The sequence below is a fragment of the Acartia tonsa genome, chromosome 5 (assembly GCF_053477335.1).
Source record: "Acartia tonsa isolate MP-2025a chromosome 5, ASM5347733v1, whole genome shotgun sequence".
Classification (NCBI taxonomy): domain Eukaryota; kingdom Metazoa; phylum Arthropoda; class Copepoda; order Calanoida; family Acartiidae; genus Acartia; species Acartia tonsa.
In genome coordinates, this window is record NC_137264.1 from 19,788,516 (window position 1) to 19,811,696 (window position 23,181).

Sequence of the window (23,181 nt, forward strand, 5' to 3'; positions counted from 1 at the left end):
CATACAAAATTAAAATCGATAGGACAATTCCAACATGCCTAAATTAAAGGACATGGGGACGGACGGAGCTAATATTGGAAAAGCCTCGCTTTTAATAACCGCAGCAAATCAAGCTTTGTGAAAAATAACCTTAAGATTTAAAGAGTACTATTAATTTGTACAATAAATATGTGATGAAACAGTGTCATTGTTTTAAAACGCCCATTAGAAGAGTGAATAAAATAAGAGTTCTTACCTGTAATGATAAAAATATTATGTCATTTCTAATGGATAAACTAAATTGTATTTTTTCTTTTTTTATCACATTATTTTTACTTCTGAAATTATCAACTAAATGTAAAGTTAGGTCAAGACAAAAAAATTTACAGTAGCAAAGCTCTTTGAAAAACAAATAACAAGCAAGTTTTATAGATTTTTAAGCTCGGAGCAAAGAAATGTAAACATTTAATAAAGGCACCAACGCTAGCTTTCAACAAAAAAGTTATAATATTTGAAGAAAAACTTACCTCTAACCGGCAACCACGTTTTTTTATTTTTTATAATTTGCGTGATTATTTCTAATTCGACATACGGGCGTAGCTTAATCTATAGAGTTGCTTTCTTTTCTCTTACCAACTTCAGAACACAAAATTTCAGTAAATATTTTTTAAAAATACTTTTAACTTTATACACTTTACTTTATTTGTCATAAATATATCTTTATATTTAACTATCACATATACAAATGTACAGTATTTAGTGTTACGAGTAAAGATAAATTTTTAATTAAATAAAAGAGGCAAAAAAACAACACTTGTCTCGTTTGGCGTAAATAACTAGTTTTATCTACGATCCAAAGCCGGTTTTAAAAAACGGCTTTAGCTTTCACTAGATTAAAACAACAAAAACTTCAATAACTGGTAATTAACAAAAGAAAATTGTACTTTTTAAATTGGCATATCTATCTTACAATAACGAAACGTTGAATAACTTAATACAAAATTAAAGAATGCCCTTAAAATAGCAAAATAAAGTATCACATTTTGAATTGGTACACGGCGTTTTTACAACTGGCAGAAATACATCTAATGTTTTATTTATTTAGATAACGAACCATGACACTTGTTTCAATTGCTTTGCTACTCTTCTGCAATTTCACCATTTTGTGCCATGTCCTTGTCTTTTTCAGTATATATTTAATCATTAAGCTGTTTCTTTTGTGGTGTTTCATTAGCTAATTCTTGTTGATCAGATTCACCTATAAATCAAAAGATAAGAAAATTGACTTTTCAAAAGCATATTCATAATAACAACTCTGCTTCTCATATGAAGGTTTATAAATATTTTGGCGGATTGTACCACCACCCGGCCTTCCCCAGAGAAATCGACCATAAAAAATATCCCGTCCCTACAAACTTTTTTTTTAATTTTGTGTTTTTAGAAGAAAAAAATTGAATAGGTAGTAGAGGTTCACTTCGCCCCTAGGGGCGTAGCCGCTAGTAAGAAAATAAGCGAGGACTTAATAAAATTAGAGCAGCAATAAAAACAATGAATTACATTTAGTCATTATAATTTTTCGCGTGTTATTTGTTTATTATCTATCCTTGCCTAACATGTCATCATCATCACTGTTGAGCAGTTCATTGATCAAATCATCTACACCAGAACTATTAAGTTCTTCATAGTTCACTTTGAATGGAGATGGATATATTTTTGATTTTTCATTAAGTAATGAAAAATATTTAGATGTTGTTGATGGTCCTTGTTCATTCAGATCCCTTGCTTTAAAAGCATTATCATTGGAGGATTTTTGTGTTGCTGATTTCGAGGATTTTTCTGCCGTAAAATTGGAGGATTTTTCGCGTGTTGTTTCTGATTCACTTCCACGTGGAGAAACAGGTCTTGGAAATGAATGCAAGGTTGAGTGTAATAGTTGAATTCCAGAATATTCAATTTTCTTTTTGTCAGGACTAGAACATTTTAATCTTTTCTCCTTAGGAGAGGATAGACAGTCCTCAAATTCAGAAGTACTACGTTCATTATATATAGCCATGTACTTGGCAAATTTTCTTTTTGATAATCTTGGAATTTGAACAGATACATTTTTTATACCAATTAAAGGTGTATCAGAGTCTGTAATATCTTGCACTCTAAAAATGAGAAATATACATCAAACATTGCATTTTCAATGATATATGGACAATAAAGTTCGAACGATAAAAAATATTAACCTTTTATTATTATTTAAAACAATAAATTCAAGAAAGAAAAATACGTATTCAAATAGAAAAGTTTTTTAAACCTTTTTTTAAAATTAAAATGTTGGAGGAGGGGGAAGACTTACACTTTCCCCACCTCAGGGGGCGTAACCGCTAGTGCTATAATAAAGGAAAAGCTTTTACCTGTCCTTTTTAGAAGCAAGATTATTTTCGTCTGATTGTTGTAAAACTATGAATTTCTTTCTTGGACGACCTGGAGCCTTTTTAGGAATGTGCTGGATTTCTTTGGCATCGTCTTGGATTTTCTGGGAAGCCGGTCGACCTCTGGGACGTTTCTTAGCTGCTGTTACATTTATTTCTGCTTTACTTACTAACTTTGTAATTTCCAATGCATTTTGGTTTTGTTCTCCTATTGTAATACTTGATTCTGGCATATTTTTTTCATTTTCTAGCTTAGAAAGATTTGTAGTGAAAATAGTTGCTTTCTGCTCTCCAAATATCTTTGGCTTTAGCATTGGTAATTTTTGATGGGTTATGGTTATACTCGTCTGTAAATTAGTTTCTTTATATTTATTTTTATCGGAAACAGTAGGTTGATTTGGGTTAGAAATAAAAATAATATTATTTGAAAGGCTATTACTTTTTGGCGACAACAAAGTTATATTTGTTGATGGTTTAGGCGCAATATTTATTGGCTTTCTTTGCAATTTGATAGGCGTAATGTTTATTTGTTTAGTGTTGATTTGACTTATGATTTGAATATCATCTTCTTTATTGGATGGGAGATTTATTTCTGGAGATTCTTTATGATTTGAAGTATAATTTGAAAAAGTCGGACATACTTTAGAAACAGTGATATCCGATGGCAGTCTGTCTAACAGCATCTAAAAAAATATAAAATAATTAGGTATAAAACAGCTTTCTCACATGACAAGGGTAACTTGGTCAAACAACAATTTAGATGAAAAAGACCATTTGTAAAATTGTTTTTAAAGTGTGTGTAAAAAAAAATAATCTTGTGCAGAATATACAGTGACACCCCTGCACACCGAAAAATTATATCAACTTCTGGTTTTTGATTTTAGTCGATTGGATTTACCAAAAGTATAGAGTAGCTGTAAAAAAAAAATTAAGAGCATTGACTGACGTTTTACGCATTTTAATAACATTTTCCCAACTTTTCCCCTCAAATCAAATATTTGGCAAATGCAGTAATTTTTCATTTTTTGTTGATATATGATTGTATATTTAATCAAGTTGGTGGAAAAATAAATATTACGATTTGTCAACTTTTAACAGCTTGAAATTGCTAGAACAAGATCGCTTATGCTCAAAAAGTCCAAAAAACTGAAATACATATTATTTTTATCGGTATCCAATACATCGAATTTGACAGGTATTGAGTTTTTGAGAAATTACATTTTTGTCATAGCTTTTTTAAACTATTTTTAAGTTAAAAGAAAGGGGTATGTTTAGGAAATCTTAAGCGAAATAATGGTATAAAATAAATAAATGCAGTGTTATAGAATCTAAGCATTATGGTACAACATGCGTGTAAACACAATAGAAATTAGTATTTGATTTTCATGGACGATAAATGGTCTAAAAAATCCACAAATAAATTAGTTTGCACTTTACAAATTATATTTTTACCCAATTTCGCAAGTAATGTTAATCAGAACTTTTAGGAATAGAGAGAAAAGTAATTCGATATAAAACATATTATAAACTAGGTAAAATAACAAATAGTTCAAAACTAAAGCGTGTACAGAGTTTTGCTATGGGAGTGTACTTATGGAGAAGCTGAAAGGGAGAAGGCACCCACCCCTCTTGAATCAATTAGATCAACATTGTAGAATTTTTCTTTATCAACCAAAAAATAAAAACTTGTACAAGAATTATGGCTAGAGGCAATTGGCGCATACGCTGCGGTTTTATTATAATACGTCGTCGTGTCGTGTATATGAATGTCAAAAGTGTTTCCTACGGCTTAGGAGAAATCGCCCCCCTATGAATCAAAATCTGTTTCCAAATTAAATACATCTCTAACATAAATAAATACACTTTAACGTCTGCTTGCTTTGTGTATTTAACTATAAAAAACTTCTATATTCTATATCCCTAATCCAGTAGTATATAAAGGAAATGACGAATTAATGAGTTTTAGTCTGCAGGGAACGCTAAATCATGGAGCTCATATTAAAAAGAAAATTAAATTTTGACAAATAAGGGGGTGAATAGTGTAGAGACTTCGTAATCAAGACATCAAGGGCAGCAGGGAATGTGATTCTGACAAACAATTCTAAAGCAAATTTTCCCACAACCCCCTTCTCTTTTTTCTCCCCTCCTTAACCACTCCCCTTCAGTTACATGGGAAAAAAGTTTTACTCCAACAAAATATTAAATTTTTGCGGCATTTCAATTGGAATTAATTGGCTGAATAGCAGCCCCTGAAGGGCAGTAAAATCTTATTTTTTAGTTTTCCCAATATTTGGTACATTAAATGTTTTGCTCAGTCGAAATGTTATAATTTTCTAAAATGTCTTCAAGAGTCCTTCTTTATAACTTAATTAAAGACATGCCCATTATAACCACATTAAGAAAACACATTTAAGTGAATTCTGCCTTTTTAATGCATGCATATCAGAAAGTTTAAAATAACATAATAACATGTGTTAGCGGCTATACGATTGTCGATTATTATAAGAAATCTTTGCAACCCCCCTTTTTTTTCACGTATTTAATTTACAATAAAATTGCTGTATAATGAGAACACCTAAACATGTATATCCACCAAAAACCCAAGTAAATGAAAATTGCAAAAAGTCTTTGTGGTATTTAGGATTAAATTACCAATCAATGACTTGCTCTATAATATCAATGAGTATACTATTATACAAATTAGATTTTATGAACAGTTGGGCTTTTACACAATAAGGCAATGTCAGTCAGTAAGATATAACTGAAAACTCAAATTTAAACCTTAAGCATAGATTAATCATCCCAAAGAATTCAGCTCTTAAAACGATAATAAATGATCTAGAAATTATAACGATTACAATTACACAGTTTAATAAAATATAAGCTTCACCTGGTTCGAATCTTGTGGCAATTCCTTGGTTCTCTCTTTCTGATTAGAAACAATTTCTTTATCAATAATAATATCTTCATTTTTAGTCGTTTCAGTATCGTCTTCCAATTTGGATGTTTCTTCCTTATTTAAATGCGCATTCTTCCAATGTTTATTAAAATCAATAAAATTTGTGCTTTCAAACATACAGAAAATGCATTTGTAGTTGGAGTTTGTATCTTGTTCTATTTCTTTGGCAGTCAGCGACTTGAGTTTTAATTGCATTTTTGAAAATGATTCAGAATCAATCTCATTGATGTTAAAAGTTTGAATATTTGGAATGGTTGGTTGTACTGACAAACAATTGTGCTTGCCAAGAGTACCAGGACGCAGAAATCCTCTCTTGCATTTGTCACAATTAAATGGAAAATCCTGAAAATATTTCAAATATTAAACTGCGAACCAAAAAAATAGGCAAATCTGAATTTGCAGAATAGCAGCTTTAATACTCATTTAGGATGATTATACTGTAAATATAAAATGTAGAATGTAGATGCATCTTTTGGTAACAAGTTTCCAACGTTAATTTTTTATTAATCAGCACCAATGAAGCACAAGATCTCAAAAACAGCATTAATTTCTACCTTATACTACATTTCATAATAATTAATGCATAAATCCCTTAAAAAATTGTGAATTTATCAGAATCAATCTTTAAAACAGAAAAAAGTGCAAAAAAAATCGTTTTTCCATTGATTTGTTTTGGATTTGCATATCTTTTTGGTTCACCAGTTTTTACCCAAAATGCTGTTTTTGAGATCTTGTGCTTCATTGGTGCTGATTAATAAAAAATCAACGGTGGAAACTTGTAACAAAAAGATGCATCTACATATTATATTTACAGTAAATTCGTCCTAAATGAATAATGAAGCTGCTATTCTGCAAATTCAGATTTGCCTATTTTTTTTTAGTTCGCAGTTTAAGTTAGTACATTAGTTGTAGCGCGCTATATCTATGATTCGGGTTTATTCATACATCAGGAGTGTATATTCTACACAAGATATATTTCACTGCTGTAAAAAAAATCAAAATTGTTGGAACTCAATGACAGATTATAGATACCTATATCCTTTATTTAAAAAAAAAAAAACCCACATTAGCAAGGAATCCCTCACCGAATATAAACCCCTGGCGAACATTTGTAAAAATGGCAGGAAGTTTTGAAATTCTAATAAGGGAGTAGTAGGTTGCGCTAAAATCCGAAAAGGTTGTGAGTTTTAAGTTAAAAACAGTAGTAAAACGATAAAAATTTATGTTAACTTTAAAAAAAATTAGTTTTGTCTATAGTTCTTTTTAATAAGAAATACACATTTTTAGTGAATATTACCGTCCTACTACTATTTTTAAGCCTTAAAACTCACACCTTTACGGATTTTTAGCGCAACCTACTCCTCCCTTTTTAAGAAAGTATAAGCCAGATCTAATCACCAATTATCAAATCGCCCATCGACAATATTAAGCTAACAAAGACTAAACTAATTCTTAAAATTAAGGGGGAGATTCATTTATCGCGTATAGCCGTACCTTGGTATGAAAACGGATGATGTGTTCTCTGACTCTATCCGCCCTCTCATTTGTGAATCCGCACTCCAAACACCTGATTTATAAAATTAAAGTTAAACTAACAAGTAATGCAAAATACATTGGTGGTCACTAAAAATAATTCACTATCTGGAAAAGCAAAATAAAAAAAATAATTTACAAACCTTCTATTTTTCTTTTCACTTTCTGTTATTTCAAATCCGTATAAATCTGTAAAAAAAAACAGATTGCTTTTCTAATTTTCATTGGTTTATTTATAAAATTGAGCTACTCCTAACCTTGATCGTAAGTTCCCATTACCCCAGTACCCAAATAACATAAACCAAAATATAAAAAATACCCCCTCTCCCCTCCCCCCACTTAATTATCACGCGTTTAATTCAAAAGAATAAGGACAGTTTTTAACGCCTTTAGTTATGCCGCGGCCCAAATTCAAACCCCTGTCCTTATTGTTTTATATTAATACTACTTTATATAATAGGATAGAGTGGGCCTAAACAAATAAAAATTAAACCTTTGTAAGTCCGCCTTTCAGATTCTTCTCCAATTTGTTCAGGTAAAGAAATATTGTCATTGGATTTGTTTAATTTCAATTTTTGTTCAAAGTTTCTATTCTTCGACGGTGTCTCTTTTCTAATGTCATTTTACTTTTAGCAATGTATATCAAACTAGCGGCTACGCCCCTAGAGGCCTGGCACTTTAAAAGTTTTTGTTTGTTAAAGTCTCTACGATAATTCTTTATGTTACGTTGAAGTCTCCCATATATTTTTAAAATTTTGATTTTTGTCATTTCTCTTGGGAGGTTGGTGGTACCCTCCCCCAAAATATTTATAAACCTTCCCGGGACCCATGAGAATCTACCCTGTTAAGGAGGACCCGATCGGTTCAGCGGTTAGCGAGATCCTTCGGTACAGACACACAAACAGACATCCTGTTACTTTAGTATAAGTATAATTATTAATTTGTGTTGAAACCCGTTGATAAAATTAATCTTCCATCATTTATTTTGTGTTTAATTCTGCCTTATAAACATTTATATATAATGGGGAATTAGCTATATAAGGGGGGGGGGGGGGGGGCTAATGCAAACCCTCTCGTAATCAATGATTAAATGGCACTTAGAATTCGAATTTCGATCTGAAATTTTTTATGAGTAATCCTTGGTAGGTCTATTTTCCCTAAATCGAACAAAAAGTTGGAAAAGTAACAGCTGGCGGCTCAGCCGTTTAGCCTTTTTTTTTTGCCTATTTTCAGGGCAAATTCATCATTAATTACGTAGAAATCAACTTTTTAAAACATATTTTTGGTTTAATTCATGTTACCTAAATGATATCAATAACAATTTTTTAAATTTCTAGTACCATCAGCTACCAGCTAGAACTGTTTGATAAGGTTTTTGAGCGACAAAAAGTATTATGTGGAGATAGGTTTCGTGACTAATTTGCTCTAAAGAGAGTCCAAAAATGGTAAAACGGCTGAGCCGCCAGCCGTTAGCCGTTACTTTTCCAACTTTTTGTTCGATTTAGGGAAAATAGACATACCAAGGATTATTCATGCAAAATTTCAGATGGAAATTCGAATTCTAAGTGCCATTTAATCATTGATTACGAGATGGTTGCATTAACCCCCCTCCCCCATATGAAAAGGGCCATATGTATTTCAACATATGATATACAATAAAAAGACCGATCTATCTAACCTTTGAAAATATACTTTGTCATTCAGACTAACGGACAAGCTCAAGATATTATAGAATACAGTTTTGAGAACTGTATTTTAAATCAATATAGAGAAACTGCAAAAACAAGATAATTTATAAAATCAAATATTAAAATCACATTCCTTGATATCTTTTTCTCTAGAGATTCAACACTGACATTTAAATCTTCATTTGCTTTTGGATCTTTAGTAATAGATTCATTTGTATTATCAACTTTACATGAGGATTTATTAGATTTTGAAAGAATTTCAGTTTCCATTTCATTTGCTTGTAAAGAATCATTAGGCGCAACAGTTTCTATTTCACTTTCATCAACCAAAGCTTCAGAAATATTTTGTTTAGATTTAAATGTAATCTCTAGATCATCTTTGGTATTTAGTTTATCAATATCCTCATCAAAATCTGATTCTATTGTTTCATCACCCTGTAATTTATAATCATCATTTTTATACAAATTAATTACATACTACTACTAATAGATCAAATTAAAAAAATTCTAGATGAATTCACACCAAAAACAGGAATTGATACAGATTTAAGGTCTGGTATCCAAAAATAAGTTGAGTTTATAACCAGGGACAATTAACCATGATTCCGACAAAAAACAATTCTAATTGAAAAGTTCCCCACAATTGTACACAACCCACTTCTTTAACCCATCTTTTTTTACCCACTTCTCTTTAGATGCTGCACAAAATAAGTTTTAAGACAGCATTTAAATAAAATATCTAAATTTTCAGCAGTTGCAAATGGAATTAATTTGCTGAATCACAGCCCCGGAGTTAAACATTGTTAATTATTTCAACAATAGAACCACCTATATTCTAGAAAGATGATTAGGTAACATTAAAAAAAAAAATTTGCCATGAAAAAATAGAAGTTTAACTGATAATCTCGTATTCATTCGAAACCGGTGGATTAGAGCCGGTTCTCATCAGTACGAAAAAATTATGTCTAGCATCGTATTATATCCAGTTTTCTACGAATGTAAAAAAGTACAATAACAAGATTAAAGCTCATAATTGTGTACTTTATATCCGCGGAAAGCTGTTTATATTACGATGCGAGCAATACCTATAAATAACTAAAAGTATTCGATAATTGTAATCTATACAATAAATTAATTTCTATCAGTACCTTTGGAACAAATTCTTCATCTTCACTTGTTAATCCTTCCTCAAAACTTATATCAACAAATTTGGCAGATGTAGCCGCCTCCGTTGCTGTTTGTCGTTCAGCTACGCGAAGACTTGTATAGATAAAATCGCTGGATATCTTTGGTTTTACTCGCCTCCGTTCCCGAGGCTGTCTGGCTTCTTCTAAAAATCAATGTAATAATTGTGTGTTCTGCAAGATATCGGGGACAGCTTACTAATTTTGAAGGCAGTCGGGAACAAAATATCAGACTAGAGGAAATAATAGATCTTGCTATTCAAATACAAAGCAACACTTGTTATGTGGGGGTAAAGTAAAGTGTTTCAATTGCAGTTATTTCTTCGAAAGCCCCCCCCCCCCCCCCGGCCCTCCCACCCCCAAAAAAACCGAACATTTATTCTCTTTCTTTATGACAGCAGTTGGAACTTTTTCAATATTTATTCATCTTAATTATTTGTTTCATAACGCAAAAAAAACAGTATTTTACCTTCTAAAACTTCTTTGTTATTTTTATCTGTCTCATTTTCAGATTTATTTTCAATTTGAAAATTACTGTGAACATCATCTCTTATCCCCTTATTATTGGTATTCTGTACTGTTTTCATTAAAGTTTTCGAAACAGAGTCATTGACAGTTTCATTTAGAACATCATTAGTGTTTACATCTCTGCTAGTTTTTTCTTTATTTTCTGTATGATGATCCTTAATTAATTTGGATTCAAACTTTTTCTTTAATGACCTTCTGTTTTTCTTTGGTTTCAAATCTGAAGGATTTGTATCAAGATTTTCTGTATTTTCATTACCAGGAATAATGTTAGTTTTATCAGAATTTATTAGGGCTTTTGGTCCAGTACGCCCTCCTCCCTTTTTAACTTGGTTGGGTGAAGTTTTATTTGGAGTCTTTTTTGTTGCAGGTTTAGTTTTGGGAGTAGTGAGGACGATTCTTGTTGTAGGATTATCTTTTTGACAAGCTACAATATGTTTCAGAAGCTGTAGTCTTGTTCGGAAAGATCTAAATTACAATGTATTATTGTACAATTATAAAAGAAGTAGGATGTCTCTCTATACAAATAGTTATCACCATCCGCAGATCTATTGTAGTTCTACTCTTCAGAGGAGCTTATATATTTTACTAATGTCTATAATTCACTTTTCAATTTTAAAAAAAAATTAAAGAAGAGGTAATAGAGGTTATGAAGAATTTTTCACTTAAATGTGTTGTTAAAAGAAATTAAATCATACTCATAATTTTGCCAAAAATAACATATCTCTACAACTCAATAATTTATAAAACTTACATACTGCACTGTCCACACTGGAAGGCATGAACAGCTGTGCTGTCCTCGTGATTAACAATATGATTGTGAACATTCTTCCACGAAACGTACACTTTGTGGCAAATATGGCACTCAAATCTAAAAAAATATATAAAAATTTTACATCTTTTAATACCTATAGGAAACATGGAACTAAGAACCTGATAAATTTTATAAAAACCGCGATAACCGAAAAATTCGACATTCTTTATTTTTTTTACATGAAAAGGGGCAGATAATTCAGATTCCACTAGGTCTACAAAACCAATAGTTATACGCTGGATTAGAACCAGTTCTTAGTCATACTGAATCTTATATATTTATTATTTTATTATCCGTCAAAAGCTGTAAATATGAAACAACTGTTCTAACATGAGAAGTTGATTAGCTATCCTATCCGTTTAGGACCAACGGACGATGTCCATCGTACATATATTACCTCTAAACCTCAAAAAAAAACTTTAATTTAAAGAGTAAAACAAACTTACTTTTTAGGGGCACTTTTGTGAAATGTGGTATAATGATTGTGTAACATCTTTGCTTGTGGAAAAGGTTGATCACAGTAAAAACAACTGATACTTGATTCCAGGCCTCCAGCCAAGCTATGCTCTAAATAGAAAATAGATCAGTATTGAATATTCATGAAAACTTTGCGATGAAAAAAGTTACCTCTCTAGTTATAAAATACGTACAAAAAACCTAAATTGATATGTACCTATGTAATATATTTTACAGGAATGGCAAGCAACAAGCGGAAATATTTTTAAGAGCGCCATTTTAGATATCTCAAATTCTTAATCATGCAGGGGTTATGTCTCTTCATATAGTTCCAAACCCTAAAACTCCCGACAAAGACAAATAAAAGGCTTCCAAGTACTAAAGAATAGAAACACTAAAATCCTGTTGTAGTTGTTTACCTGTCCCAATATGATCTTCCAGTTGTTGTAGCTCTGTATATTCTTTCTTGCATAAAGAACATCGTATCAAATAACAGATCTCACGGGGACTAGAGGGAACCTTAATATAATGTCAATTAAGAACTGCTTCGAAAGGATGTCATGCATTGTTGTACCATTAAGGTTCAATTCATTAGTCAATTAAAGTAAGACAGCTGTCATATTGTTACACAAGCATGTAAATATCAGAGATCTTGAGGTATAAGACTATTGCAGGGGTGAATATTATACACAAGATTCATTTTTTCCCTCTCTGCTGCAACTTTTTGTTTTTTACCCTTCCAAATTTTTTTCCAGCAAGGAAGGGGAAAAATAGAAAAATATTTTCTGGACTCTTTATTTTATATTATATCATCAACCCTCCCACATATTCTTTTGGTTTTTTTTTATCACCAAGGAGGGGAGAAAAATGGAAAAAAATACCACATATTTTTTATTCCCGTCCCCCCCTTCCTCCTTTAGCAGGGTCAAATTTGCAGAACATACACCCCTGGACTATGGAATGGACGATAATTGATATATTCCCAAAATCACAAAACTATTCCTTCTTTAGTTTGAAATCAAGTTTGTACCAACCTATGAAGATTTAATAAGTACCAAAAGTTTTCAAGGCAACAAATAAAGACACTTTTACAACTATAATCTAATTGAAGGCCCCGTCACAATACGTTTATTTTAGGCGGCATATGACAATTGGTTGAGCTCTTATCAAAAACAATACTTCCCAATATTAGGGCGTATCTCATCCCTATACATGAAATGACAACAAAACCCAAACTACCTGTTGAATCATAATCTGGTGATTGTTGATGACATGTTGATTTAATTCATCAATTGTGTTGAACTTTTCAGGGCAGAAAAAGCAAGAGGATTCATTATTATCCATTATACTAAAACAAAAACATATTGAAGTAAAGTTAGTTTTAAAATAAAAATTAAAACTTTCCCCCACATCATGACTTGAAATTAAAATCTAATCGTCTTGGTTACAGAACATTGTAAGAAAAAAAACTTCGATATCTATAAAAATACACTAAAACTACCTACTTGAAAACTATCTAACCCTCCATTTTAAGTCATACACAGATAATAAGTACAACTGGATCCTATTATTATAGAGCAGCTCCAATTCAAAAATACCCAAGAACAAACCTGATATCATAGTCATCAGTATGAATGGTTTGTTTAACTTTGCTATGGGCTCCCAGTTTGTGCATATTAAGGTGATCAATCTTAGTAAAAGAAAGACTGCACTCCTCACATCTGAAAAAAAATCGTATTAGTGATTAAAAACAAAAAAATATATGTATAATAAATATTATGTAAAACTATGTCTTTCCGTCCGCCTATTCGTTTGTTCTTTAAGATCTCAATAAGAGTTAGAATGATGAGGTTGTGTTTTTAATCAAAAATCTATTTATCTCGTGCTGGTGTTTATTTTTTTCTTGGGAAGTGGGACAACGAATGCATTCTTCGTATGCTATCAATGTCACGCGACTGACATAGCAACAGTAGGTACAAAAAAACGTCTCTATTATAACGCAGTGTCGTATGGTGCATACTCGAACCAAGCACATGACCATTTACGCCAAAGATTAAATGTAATCGGATATTTCTACCTGAATTTTTCTTCTTGAACAAGGATGTGGTTTTCAGGTACTGTATTAATATTTTCCTAAAAATTACATTTTAACAAAATAATTTAACATTTTGAATTCTTCTGAATGTTAAAACAAGTACAATTTTATCAGTACGTACCGCAGCTACAAGATATCACTATTGAATGAAAGAAAACTGATATTAATTTAGATGTATTGAAAAATAGAAAACTTAACGAACCAACATGACCTTGCAGTGACCCAACCCACCTCTTCATTTATTTAATTTGTATCACCCCCTCTATAAAAAAAAAAGCTTCGACGGACAACCTGAAATATATTTGAAGAAAAACCTACCAAATCCTCAACCAAATAATCGTGCATTTCAAAGAGATGTTGTTTAAGAAATGGCTGGTTGTTGAACAGCTGACCGCAAACATGGCAGACTGGATGGTCCGACCCAATATGGCGGGAAACAGACTCGGAGCTGAGAAACTTTGAAAGACATACACTACACTCATAGTTAAGTTCTTCCTAAAACAAAATAAATGTTATAAATGAATAGAGCGGCTTTAATAAAACATTATTTTTGTAGGAAAAAATAACAGTAATCTTTATACAGTCAGAAAAAGTACCTGTTGAAAATTCAGAATCCCCCCAATTTTGAAATCGAGAATCAGAATCCGGAATCCGTTTTTTAATAGCGGATTCCTATTCTTAATTGTTAGGCTAAAATTAGCGTCTTGAGTTTTTTCATTTACCCCCCCCCCCCCCCCCCTCTTTGGAGGCAAAGATTACCACCACCCCATCTCTCCCCACCTACACTACCAGATATTTATTTTCATTTAAGAGTAGCTTTTTATTCTTATTTTAGGTTAGGTTAGGTGGAGTAAGGGTAGAAAATGGCCGCTTCAGGTTCTAGAAATAGGAGAAAAGCTACTGTGAAAATATGGAAAAACGCAGCTTTAGATTCTTCCCAGTACCTGGTAAAATTTAATCCCTTAATTTTTTTTAAAAAGCCTTTTAAAGTATTGCTGGAATCCGGAATCCACGGAGAATCCGTTTTATCTTTGGACGGATTCTTTTAAAAATCCGAATCTGGTACAGAAATTAGACGGATTGCCAACCCTAATTTAAACTATTAATTTCTAACTGGGCTCAGTGTTGCTTGGTCATTACATTTTTGAGTTAGCGAGAAAACCTCCAAAAAGCATTCAACAGAGGTAAAACCCCTACCTCATTTTGTTGTAGATTATTCTCTTGTAAATGAAAGACAGCTGATTGAATTTCAGAATCAACCTCAGGTTGTTCGTGATCATTTCTGTAATCACTTACCAAGTCAGAATTGCCTGCTGACAAGAGCATTTTTATTTCATCGAATTAAAACGGTTCATGGGTGTGTCTTTACATATTTTTTTTTACATATAGTACCCTGTTGAACACTGATAAACACCTCATATTTTTAAATGAATTGAAATAAGAGTATATGGGTGGTAATTTCTCGTTTGTATATTACTTTAGGTCAGACCAGGTTAGGTTAAATTGTGTAATGAGTAGCACCGCAGGGGTTAGAAATAAACTCCCATACAATAAATTCATTTTGTTAAATAAAAAAGGTTGGGGTAACAGTGTTCAACGGAATTTTTGTTTAATAACGACAACACATTTTTTCAGCATTGATGAGAACCGACTTTGAACCAGCGGAATTTATTCGGATTCGAAACCATATTACAATAATAACTTTACCCCATCTATATGTAAATGAGTAGGTAAATTAGGGTTGTGTGTTGAATAAAAAATGTATCTTTCCTGTTAGAATATCAGTGAATGTTTCTCTTATAGCATCGGAAACCAGATCACTTCTTGATGATAAATTATTGGCATCAACAAATTGAGTAGTTTCATCATTTGTTCCTTCTACAATAACAACAGAAAATGATTGTATTAAAGAATTTATTTTTTCTCTCTCAATTAGTAGGTAAACAAAAAAAGTAATACGAAGATTTCTAGGAAATATATCAACATTCCAGTATTCTTCAAACATATTCAATATTTTTTTTTCAATATTGCAGATCTTTATCCTTTGTTTGTCTCAAGTAGTGAAACAATGGGTAAAAACATTTCATGAGATTTTAAAAAATTTCTAGATGTTTCAGTAAGACTGGAGACAATTCACTGGACAGAAACGTATAGTATGCTTCTCGTATGAGAGTGCCATTAAATAGAGTGGCTTAATATGGAACACCTGCCAAAACTCTAGGCCAGGGTGATGTAATAATTAAGTAGCTTCCACGAGAATTGCGGGTCAGCTTGTAATGTAACATAGAATACAATCAGCTGTGCGCGAAGCTTACCAATCTAAGATTGGCCAAAGGATTCTCACTTCCAGTCTCCGTGCGCATCTGAGTCCTAACTTCAGAGAATCATGGCTACAACAACAACAACAACATGCAAATTGTCAAAGAAATATACTAGAGAGCTTAAAACATAGAGAACCCAAACTGAAATCCAATATTATAATTTCTACTTTTTCTATTATTCCTGTTTGGTATCCATCAGCAAGAGAAACAATCTGACCATCTTCATCGATAACATCTTGAACAACTACATCATTCACTATCACGTTACCCATGTCAATAGTGTTAACGTGATCATTCTCTTCTTAAAAAGAAAAAACATTTCAGTTTAGCATAATTTTTCCTTTTGCGGTTTTACATCCTTTCATTCCATCGATTTTTTTTTTAACTTTCTGTGATAATTTTTACTAAAAGTCACCAAATTGTTTTGTCTTGATAATTTTTTACTTTTGTGGCTAGTCCAACAGGTTAACGTTTTTATACCTTGAATATAATCTTGTAAGTGTATAGTTTGGCCACCCTCGATGGAAGAAAATTCAGGTATCGAAGCTTCATCAGTCGCAGTTACAAATTCACCACCTCCAAAATTTAAGAAGCATTAAAATATTATACTAATAGAAATAGTACCTTTATTATTATACTATACAAAGAAATGAAATTAATAAAAACACAATAACTTGTTTTGAAAAGGCAGCACCTCATTTTAAAATATTTCTGTTCTGGGAGGGAAGGAAATTAATCTACTAATTAAGCTAATATAGTCAAAATTTCGCAAATTTTTACTAGGAAATTATTATTTCTTATTTTCTCTTTAAAGCAGACGTAATTCTTGTCATAAATAAACATAATAGCATCTGAGAGACTATACAATATTGGAGGGACCATCGAACCAAATCTTGCTTCATAGTGTGCATGATTATATGGTCGACAAACGCCCTTTAGACAACCTAAACTAGGATTGCAAGCTAACAATGCGTGATAATGAGTTGAGTCTGTGCCAAGGCATTCTCTAACTCGTTGTGTACTTGACATAGTAAAAAAAGGAATCATTTTTAACGTCTTTATTTATGACGCAGTATTGGGTCGGCCGCTGAGATTTAAATCCATCAACTTCCCGACAACGAGCGGCTGCGCTACATTTCAGACGCGAGTTTAAATCATGAATACATACCATGCTCAAAAAATTGGGCAGTATCTTGAATTTCAGCCACTTCATAAGTTAATAGTTCGTCAGCATTCTGCTCTTCAGTGTAAATATCAGCGGACATCTCAGCAATATTTTCTGTAGAAATAATTTCAGTGTTTTCCACATTTTCAGTGTAAGTAAATGATTCCGGATGAATTTGATCTGTTTCAACATATTCAACAGCTTCTATGTAATTTGGAGGAATGTCACTTTCTATTTGTTGATGCTGAATAATGTCGTTTTCATTAAATATATTGATTACGTTATCATGAACGTTTTCCGTGGCAAAAACAACATTTTCTTCCACGTGTTCAGAAGGTTCAGCTTCCAATAAATGAGAATTTTGAACAAGTTCGGATTGGTTTATGAAGGTGTTATGAGATTTGTCATTTTCAGGCATATCTTTACAGTCCACGTAAATGATTTCATTTTCTTCGGTAGGGCTGTTAGCTTCTGTTGGATCTAAAAAATAGAAAATTTTTATTACAAAACTATATTCGTACATTTTTATGAAATTGTTTTGAGGATTTTATGGTAACATTGATTTATCTACTTCAAGCAAAGAGCAAAATGCCAAAAACAAAAGTTATCTATCACTTAATAAAAAGATTCTCTCATTTTACTTAGTAATTTAAGAGCCACATATCTATTGTATAAGAGCATTTCAAATAAAACCAATGTGATTAAAGGTCAATTAGAATTGATATAGTTTTTAATATATTTTTTATCAATTACTAGCGGCTTCGCCCCAGGCCTCTAGGGGCATTACCCAGGGCCAAAGATGTAATTTAAAAAAAACAGGTACGTGCCTAAAATAAATGATGTGAGTGTCGAAATAAGGGGGGGGGGGGGGGGGTTTAATGCAACCATCTCGTAATCAGTGAGCAAAAGGCACTTAGAATTCGAATTTCGATCTAAACTTTTGCATGAGTAATCCTTGGTAGGTATATTTTCCCTAAATTGAACAAAAAGTTGGAAAAGTAACGGCTGGCGACTCAGCCGTTCAGCTGTTTTTTGCCTATTTTCAGGGTAAATTCATCATCAATTACGTAGGAATCAACTATTAAAAACACATTTTTGGTTTAATTCATGTTAAATAATAGCAATAACCATTTTTGAAACTTCTAGTACCAACAGCTACCGCCTAGAACCGTTTAATAGCGTTTTGGAGTGGCAACGAGAATAAGGTGGAGATAGGTTTCGTAAATAATCCCCCCTTACATCTTCTATGACAAATTGAAACCCAGCTGAAAAAATTGCGAATGGGTCGCAAATGTTAGTGAATGAATGGCGAATTCGCAAAATTCGTAAAAATTCGCGAAAAAAAAATTAGGGGGGATTTTTTGTTTTTGGGGGGTTAGGGGTGTCCCACACACCCCATGAAAATAGCCTAAAACCACCACAGGACCAGTAGGTACATTTCCTGAAGAGTAGAATCCAATCGGTTCAGTGGTTACCGAGATCTTAAGGGACGGACGGAAAGACACCATTCTATTTTGTATTATAGATAAGGGACCAGCAATCAAATATAATCATCAATGAAAATTAAGAACTGAACAGATTTTTGAAGATCTTATTGGACACAAAAATTACTTACTCTCACTCTCAACAAAGTCAGTTTCTGAAATCAAGTAGACTAGGTTTCTATTCTCCGTTTCTTTCTGTTGACATTTTACGGTTGTAGCGGCGACTGTTTTTGGCTGGTTTCCAGGATGACTTAGACTTTCAGGTAAAGTTGGCCCCTTTTCTGGGAGTCTATGTGACCTCAGTCTAGCTAGTTTTTCAGTTTCGCCACCAGAATCGTCTAAAAGGATTATTAGGCATAACAAATTGAATTTGCGTACAATAAAAAAAGATTAGAATGCATCTTGATAAAACTTTTTATCGAAAGAATAATCAAAGAAAGTTTCTATTTCAAGCAGGAGCTGAATCTTATAAAATTTATTTATTAGTAGTCACCTGGAGTTTGATATTCATCGGATGATTCCTCCACACTTGACTCTTGTCCATCACACACCTCTTCATTGCAGGCCACTTCCATATCGTCACCATTTTGTAAGACTACAAAGAAAGAAACTTTTATTTTAAAAATGACAACTAGTCTACTAGTATCCAAGCCCATAAATCTGGATATTTTTTTCAATTTTATAGCTTAACAGATAGGCGATGTTTTATTGTTATTGTAATCTAAAAAGAGAGCTTTAGACATACATCTAAATCTCTCATTTCTTCAACCATAGAGTAAAGGAAAGACAAAGACGAAGTGAAGGATTGGGTTTTAGAAAAACTTACATTTAATTTCAGACATATTGTCATAAGAAGCTAACATTTCGCACGTACAATTTTCATCTCTAACAAACCGTAATGAACAGAAAGACAGAAAAAAAACATTTAAAAATTAGATAGATAGGTAAATCTTTCCAAATAATATAGACATTTAGTTTTATTCCCTTACATACCTTAGGAGAATTAGCTTCGCTAATAAAACTGTGTAAAAAATTACCCTGTAAGTCATGTTGATCATGTATAGGTAGATTTTCAACCTCTTCCTCCTCCAAGTCGAATATGGACCTATCTTGTTGTTTATGAGGTGGAATATTGAGACACAAAGCTTGGACAAGCTCACATGATGTTAAACTCTCCTCCACTTCTCTGTACATAACCTTGAAAATTTGAAGAAAAAAGTTTAAGTATTAATGCCTTGAACTATCCACGAACGAGAGCAAGTGATTCTAAGCACCTTCCAGCATTGATCCATAGTATTTTTTTAGTGAATGTGACAGGTTTATGTTTAATACTTGGTTTATCCACTAAAAATTTAGGTTTCACATTTGATTTACATAAATGAAATATACTTTGAAATGTAAAGCATTTTTTGATGCATTATCAACAAACGCTTTTTTGATTTAAAGGACAAAATAAAATAACACGACAGAAAAGCATCAAATGTTGTAAATTGCAAAAGTACATTAATTAAACTGTTTACAATGCTACAAGTTACCAACCATTTTTTTAAATATACATTTTCAATCAAAATAATATACTTATACTATAATATATTATACATTTCAAAGTTTTTTTCATATAAAACCATGGTGAAACCTAACTTTTTAGTCGATAAACCAAATATTAAACATAAACCTAGTATATTCACTAAAAAAAAAATATGGATCAATGCTGGAAGGTGCTTAGAATCACTTGCTCTCGTTCGTGGATAGTCATCTTTAGATATTCGTGATGCTAACTTCAAATCTGCTTCTTTATCACAAGAGTAATATTTTGAAATCGAAGTGGTAATAAATCTGGTGCAGTTCATGGTAAAATCAATGTCGGCAATCCGAGGCACTGATGCATTCATATGAATAAATCTAAGTAAGTAGGACACATGCCATGCGTAGGCCAGATTTAGGTAATAACGTGTAATCTCTGGTTAGGAATCTGGGTCTGATATATGATAACAGAGCGTTCAGCTAATAACAAACATTAAAATTTATTTTCTAGCTCCTGATATACAGGAGAAGCTGGACTGAAGAAAACACGCGTAAAATAGGTGTTTTTCGCGCATTTATGTGCATTATTTAGTAAATGATACAACAAAGGGAGGAGTAAGTTGCGCTAAAAATCCGTAAAGGTGTGAGTTTCATTTAAGGCTTAAAAATAGTAGAACTATAATATTCATTAAATATGTGTCTTTCTTATTAAAAAAAACTATAGAAAAAAAGTTAACATAAAGAGAGGGGTAGGTTTTTGGTAAAATCCGTAAAGGTTATGTGTTATAAGTAAAAAACAGTAGTAGAACGATAAAAATTTATGTTAACTTATAAAAAAATTTTTTGTCTAGTTCTTTTCAATAAGAAATACACATATTTAGTGAATATTATCATTCTATTTTTAAGCCTAAAAACACACACCTTTACGGATTCTACCAGAAACCTACCCCTCTCTTTTTATCGTTCTACTACTGTTTTAAACTTAAAACGCACAGCCTTTACGGATTTTTAGCGCAACCTACTTCTCCCTTTATCCGACCATCAACCGATCTAGCAGACGTTGCTTTGAGTTACTAATATCGTTTATTTTTACCTGTAAAACCTTAATAATCTGTAGCCTGTAATAGTCTGGCAATAAGAGGTAATATTTGTTGTTGTCTTTACTTTCTTCATCCACGTCAAGGAACATTTTGTGAAGCAGGTTCGAGTAACAACTAAGTACAGCCCTAACAATAAAAAGTCTGTTAAAATCAGGGTTGGCATAAAAAAACCCAAGTAAAAAACCCAAATTGGGTTTTATTGGGTTTTTTAACTCAAAAAAAACAAAAAAACCCGGGCTTTTTTTTAAATGTACCTTTTGTCGATAATGTTAACTCTATTTATATTTTTAAAAATATTTTATTTTAACTGCTTATTTTTATATATAAGTAACGGAATGTCTGTCTATATTTACCAAAATAACTCCCTAACCACTGAACCGATATGGTTCTCAATTACAATTAGCTTCTCACGGGTCCGTTTTTAACTACTTGGGGGGGGGGGGGGGGGGCAGATTTCTCTTAGGAGATTTGTGGTGCCATCCCCAAAAAATGGAATAAACCTTCCCTGGACTTATGAAAAGCTACCCTGTACAGGAGAACCATACCGATTCAGCGGTTAGCGAGATCCTATGGAACAGACAAACATCCTGTTACTTTATAAAAATGATTTAACCTTATATCTTAAAATTCCTAGGTAATAATCTTTAGAAAACAATAAAACCCAAAAAACCCGGGTTTTATTAATAAAACTGGGTTGGGTTATTTTTAAAAAACCCGGGTTTTTACCAACCCTGGTTAAAATCCCTCGAACCGAAGAAAAGACTTCTTAACAAGTATGACAACATCCATAAGTAGCGAAGCTAAAAACTATGGATGGACAACCGGAAATAAAAGCTATAGAGCAGTGTATGAAAAATAAACATTCAACTAAAATAAATCACAAAAACCTTTCAAAATGTATAACGTGAAAATCTAGGAATCGATCTAGCACCCCAACCAATCAGCAAACCTTAATCAAACTTTGTGGGAATATGTAAAATGTACCTAAACTTATTTGATCCCTGAAAATTTCAACAGTCTATCTTGAATAGGGGTCGAGAAAATCATAAAAATCTAGGAATCTATCTAGCACCCCAATTAATTGATAAATCTTACTGTAACTTGATGAAAATATGAAGAAATTGAACTTTTTAATCCTTTACAATTTCAAACGTCTACAGGGGGTGTATTATATTCTGCATAATTGACCCTGCAAAAGTGGGAGGGGGAATAAAAAATATGTGGTTGGGGGAAAATGTAAAAATTAAGAAAACTGAAAACATTTCTTTTGCATTTTTCTCCAATCCTTGGTGAAAAAAAAATAAAAGAATATGTGAAAGGGGATAATATGAATAAAATATAGAGTCCTGAAAATATTTTTCCATTTTTCCCCTTCCTTGCTAGAAAAAAACTAGGAGGGAAAAATATTTCCAGCAGGAGGAAAAACGAATCTCGTGCAGAATATACACCCCTCGGCGTCTAACTTAGAAAGGAACAGAGAAAATCACGTTTTCCCAAAATAGTTTCAGACGGACATTTCAAATTATAGAATAGTTTCGCTACTAAAAAGAATTTAGTCACAGAATTCACCAGAGAGAACTAATTTTACAGAATGTACACCCCGGATATTAAAAGAAACCTAGTTAACAGTATGGCTTCGAACCCAATAAAAGTCCGCTGGAATTTATCTATTAATACTAAAGTAAATGAATACATCCTAAGTCACTTACTATAAATAATTTTATTCACATAACCTAATCAAGTTATCTATTCTATTGCCTTACAAGATCCCTAGTAGAAGGATAAAACCACGAGACCTGTGAGCGGACACATTCCCATCCCTACAAACTATGCGAGTATCAGGGAAATCTGTGTCATGCGACCATTTCCATGGTTCTAGATTAGCCAACTTCATTTTTATTTAAATCAACATCTGAAAGAAATTAACAAAATTA

At 32.2% G+C, this 23,181-nt stretch overlaps 2 protein-coding genes across 3 annotated transcripts in view; both read right to left on the reverse strand.

Moving 5' to 3' along the window:
- The window catches only part of LOC145318958 (calcium/manganese antiporter SLC30A10-like), a 107,694-nt gene extending 107,075 nt beyond the window's left edge, over positions 1–619 (reverse strand). For both annotated transcript variants that reach the window (XR_013879607.1, XM_080160727.1), the window contains exon 1: positions 236–619. The gene's annotated coding sequence lies outside the window, so the exon portion shown is untranslated. The remainder of the gene's footprint in view (positions 1–235) is intronic.
- On the reverse strand, positions 286–23,166 carry LOC145318955 (uncharacterized). The gene is made up of 27 exons (XM_080160721.1): positions 23,044–23,166; positions 21,241–21,373; positions 19,661–19,820; positions 19,117–19,218; positions 18,755–18,961; positions 17,143–17,619; positions 16,455–16,550; positions 16,156–16,275; positions 15,423–15,531; positions 14,851–14,962; positions 13,972–14,148; positions 13,636–13,691; positions 13,169–13,279; positions 12,798–12,906; positions 11,978–12,077; positions 11,549–11,669; positions 11,043–11,159; positions 10,233–10,756; positions 9,728–9,909; positions 8,713–9,014; positions 7,385–7,503; positions 7,035–7,080; positions 6,853–6,925; positions 5,290–5,700; positions 2,382–3,082; positions 1,588–2,129; positions 286–1,237 (listed from the first exon to the last, which is right to left on the reverse strand). The coding sequence occupies exons 1-27, from the start codon at positions 23,139–23,141 to the stop codon at positions 1,176–1,178; spliced, it is 5,367 nt and encodes a 1,788-aa protein (XP_080016847.1). The 5' UTR covers positions 23,142–23,166; the 3' UTR covers positions 286–1,175.
- Positions 23,167–23,181: the final 15 nt, after the last annotated feature.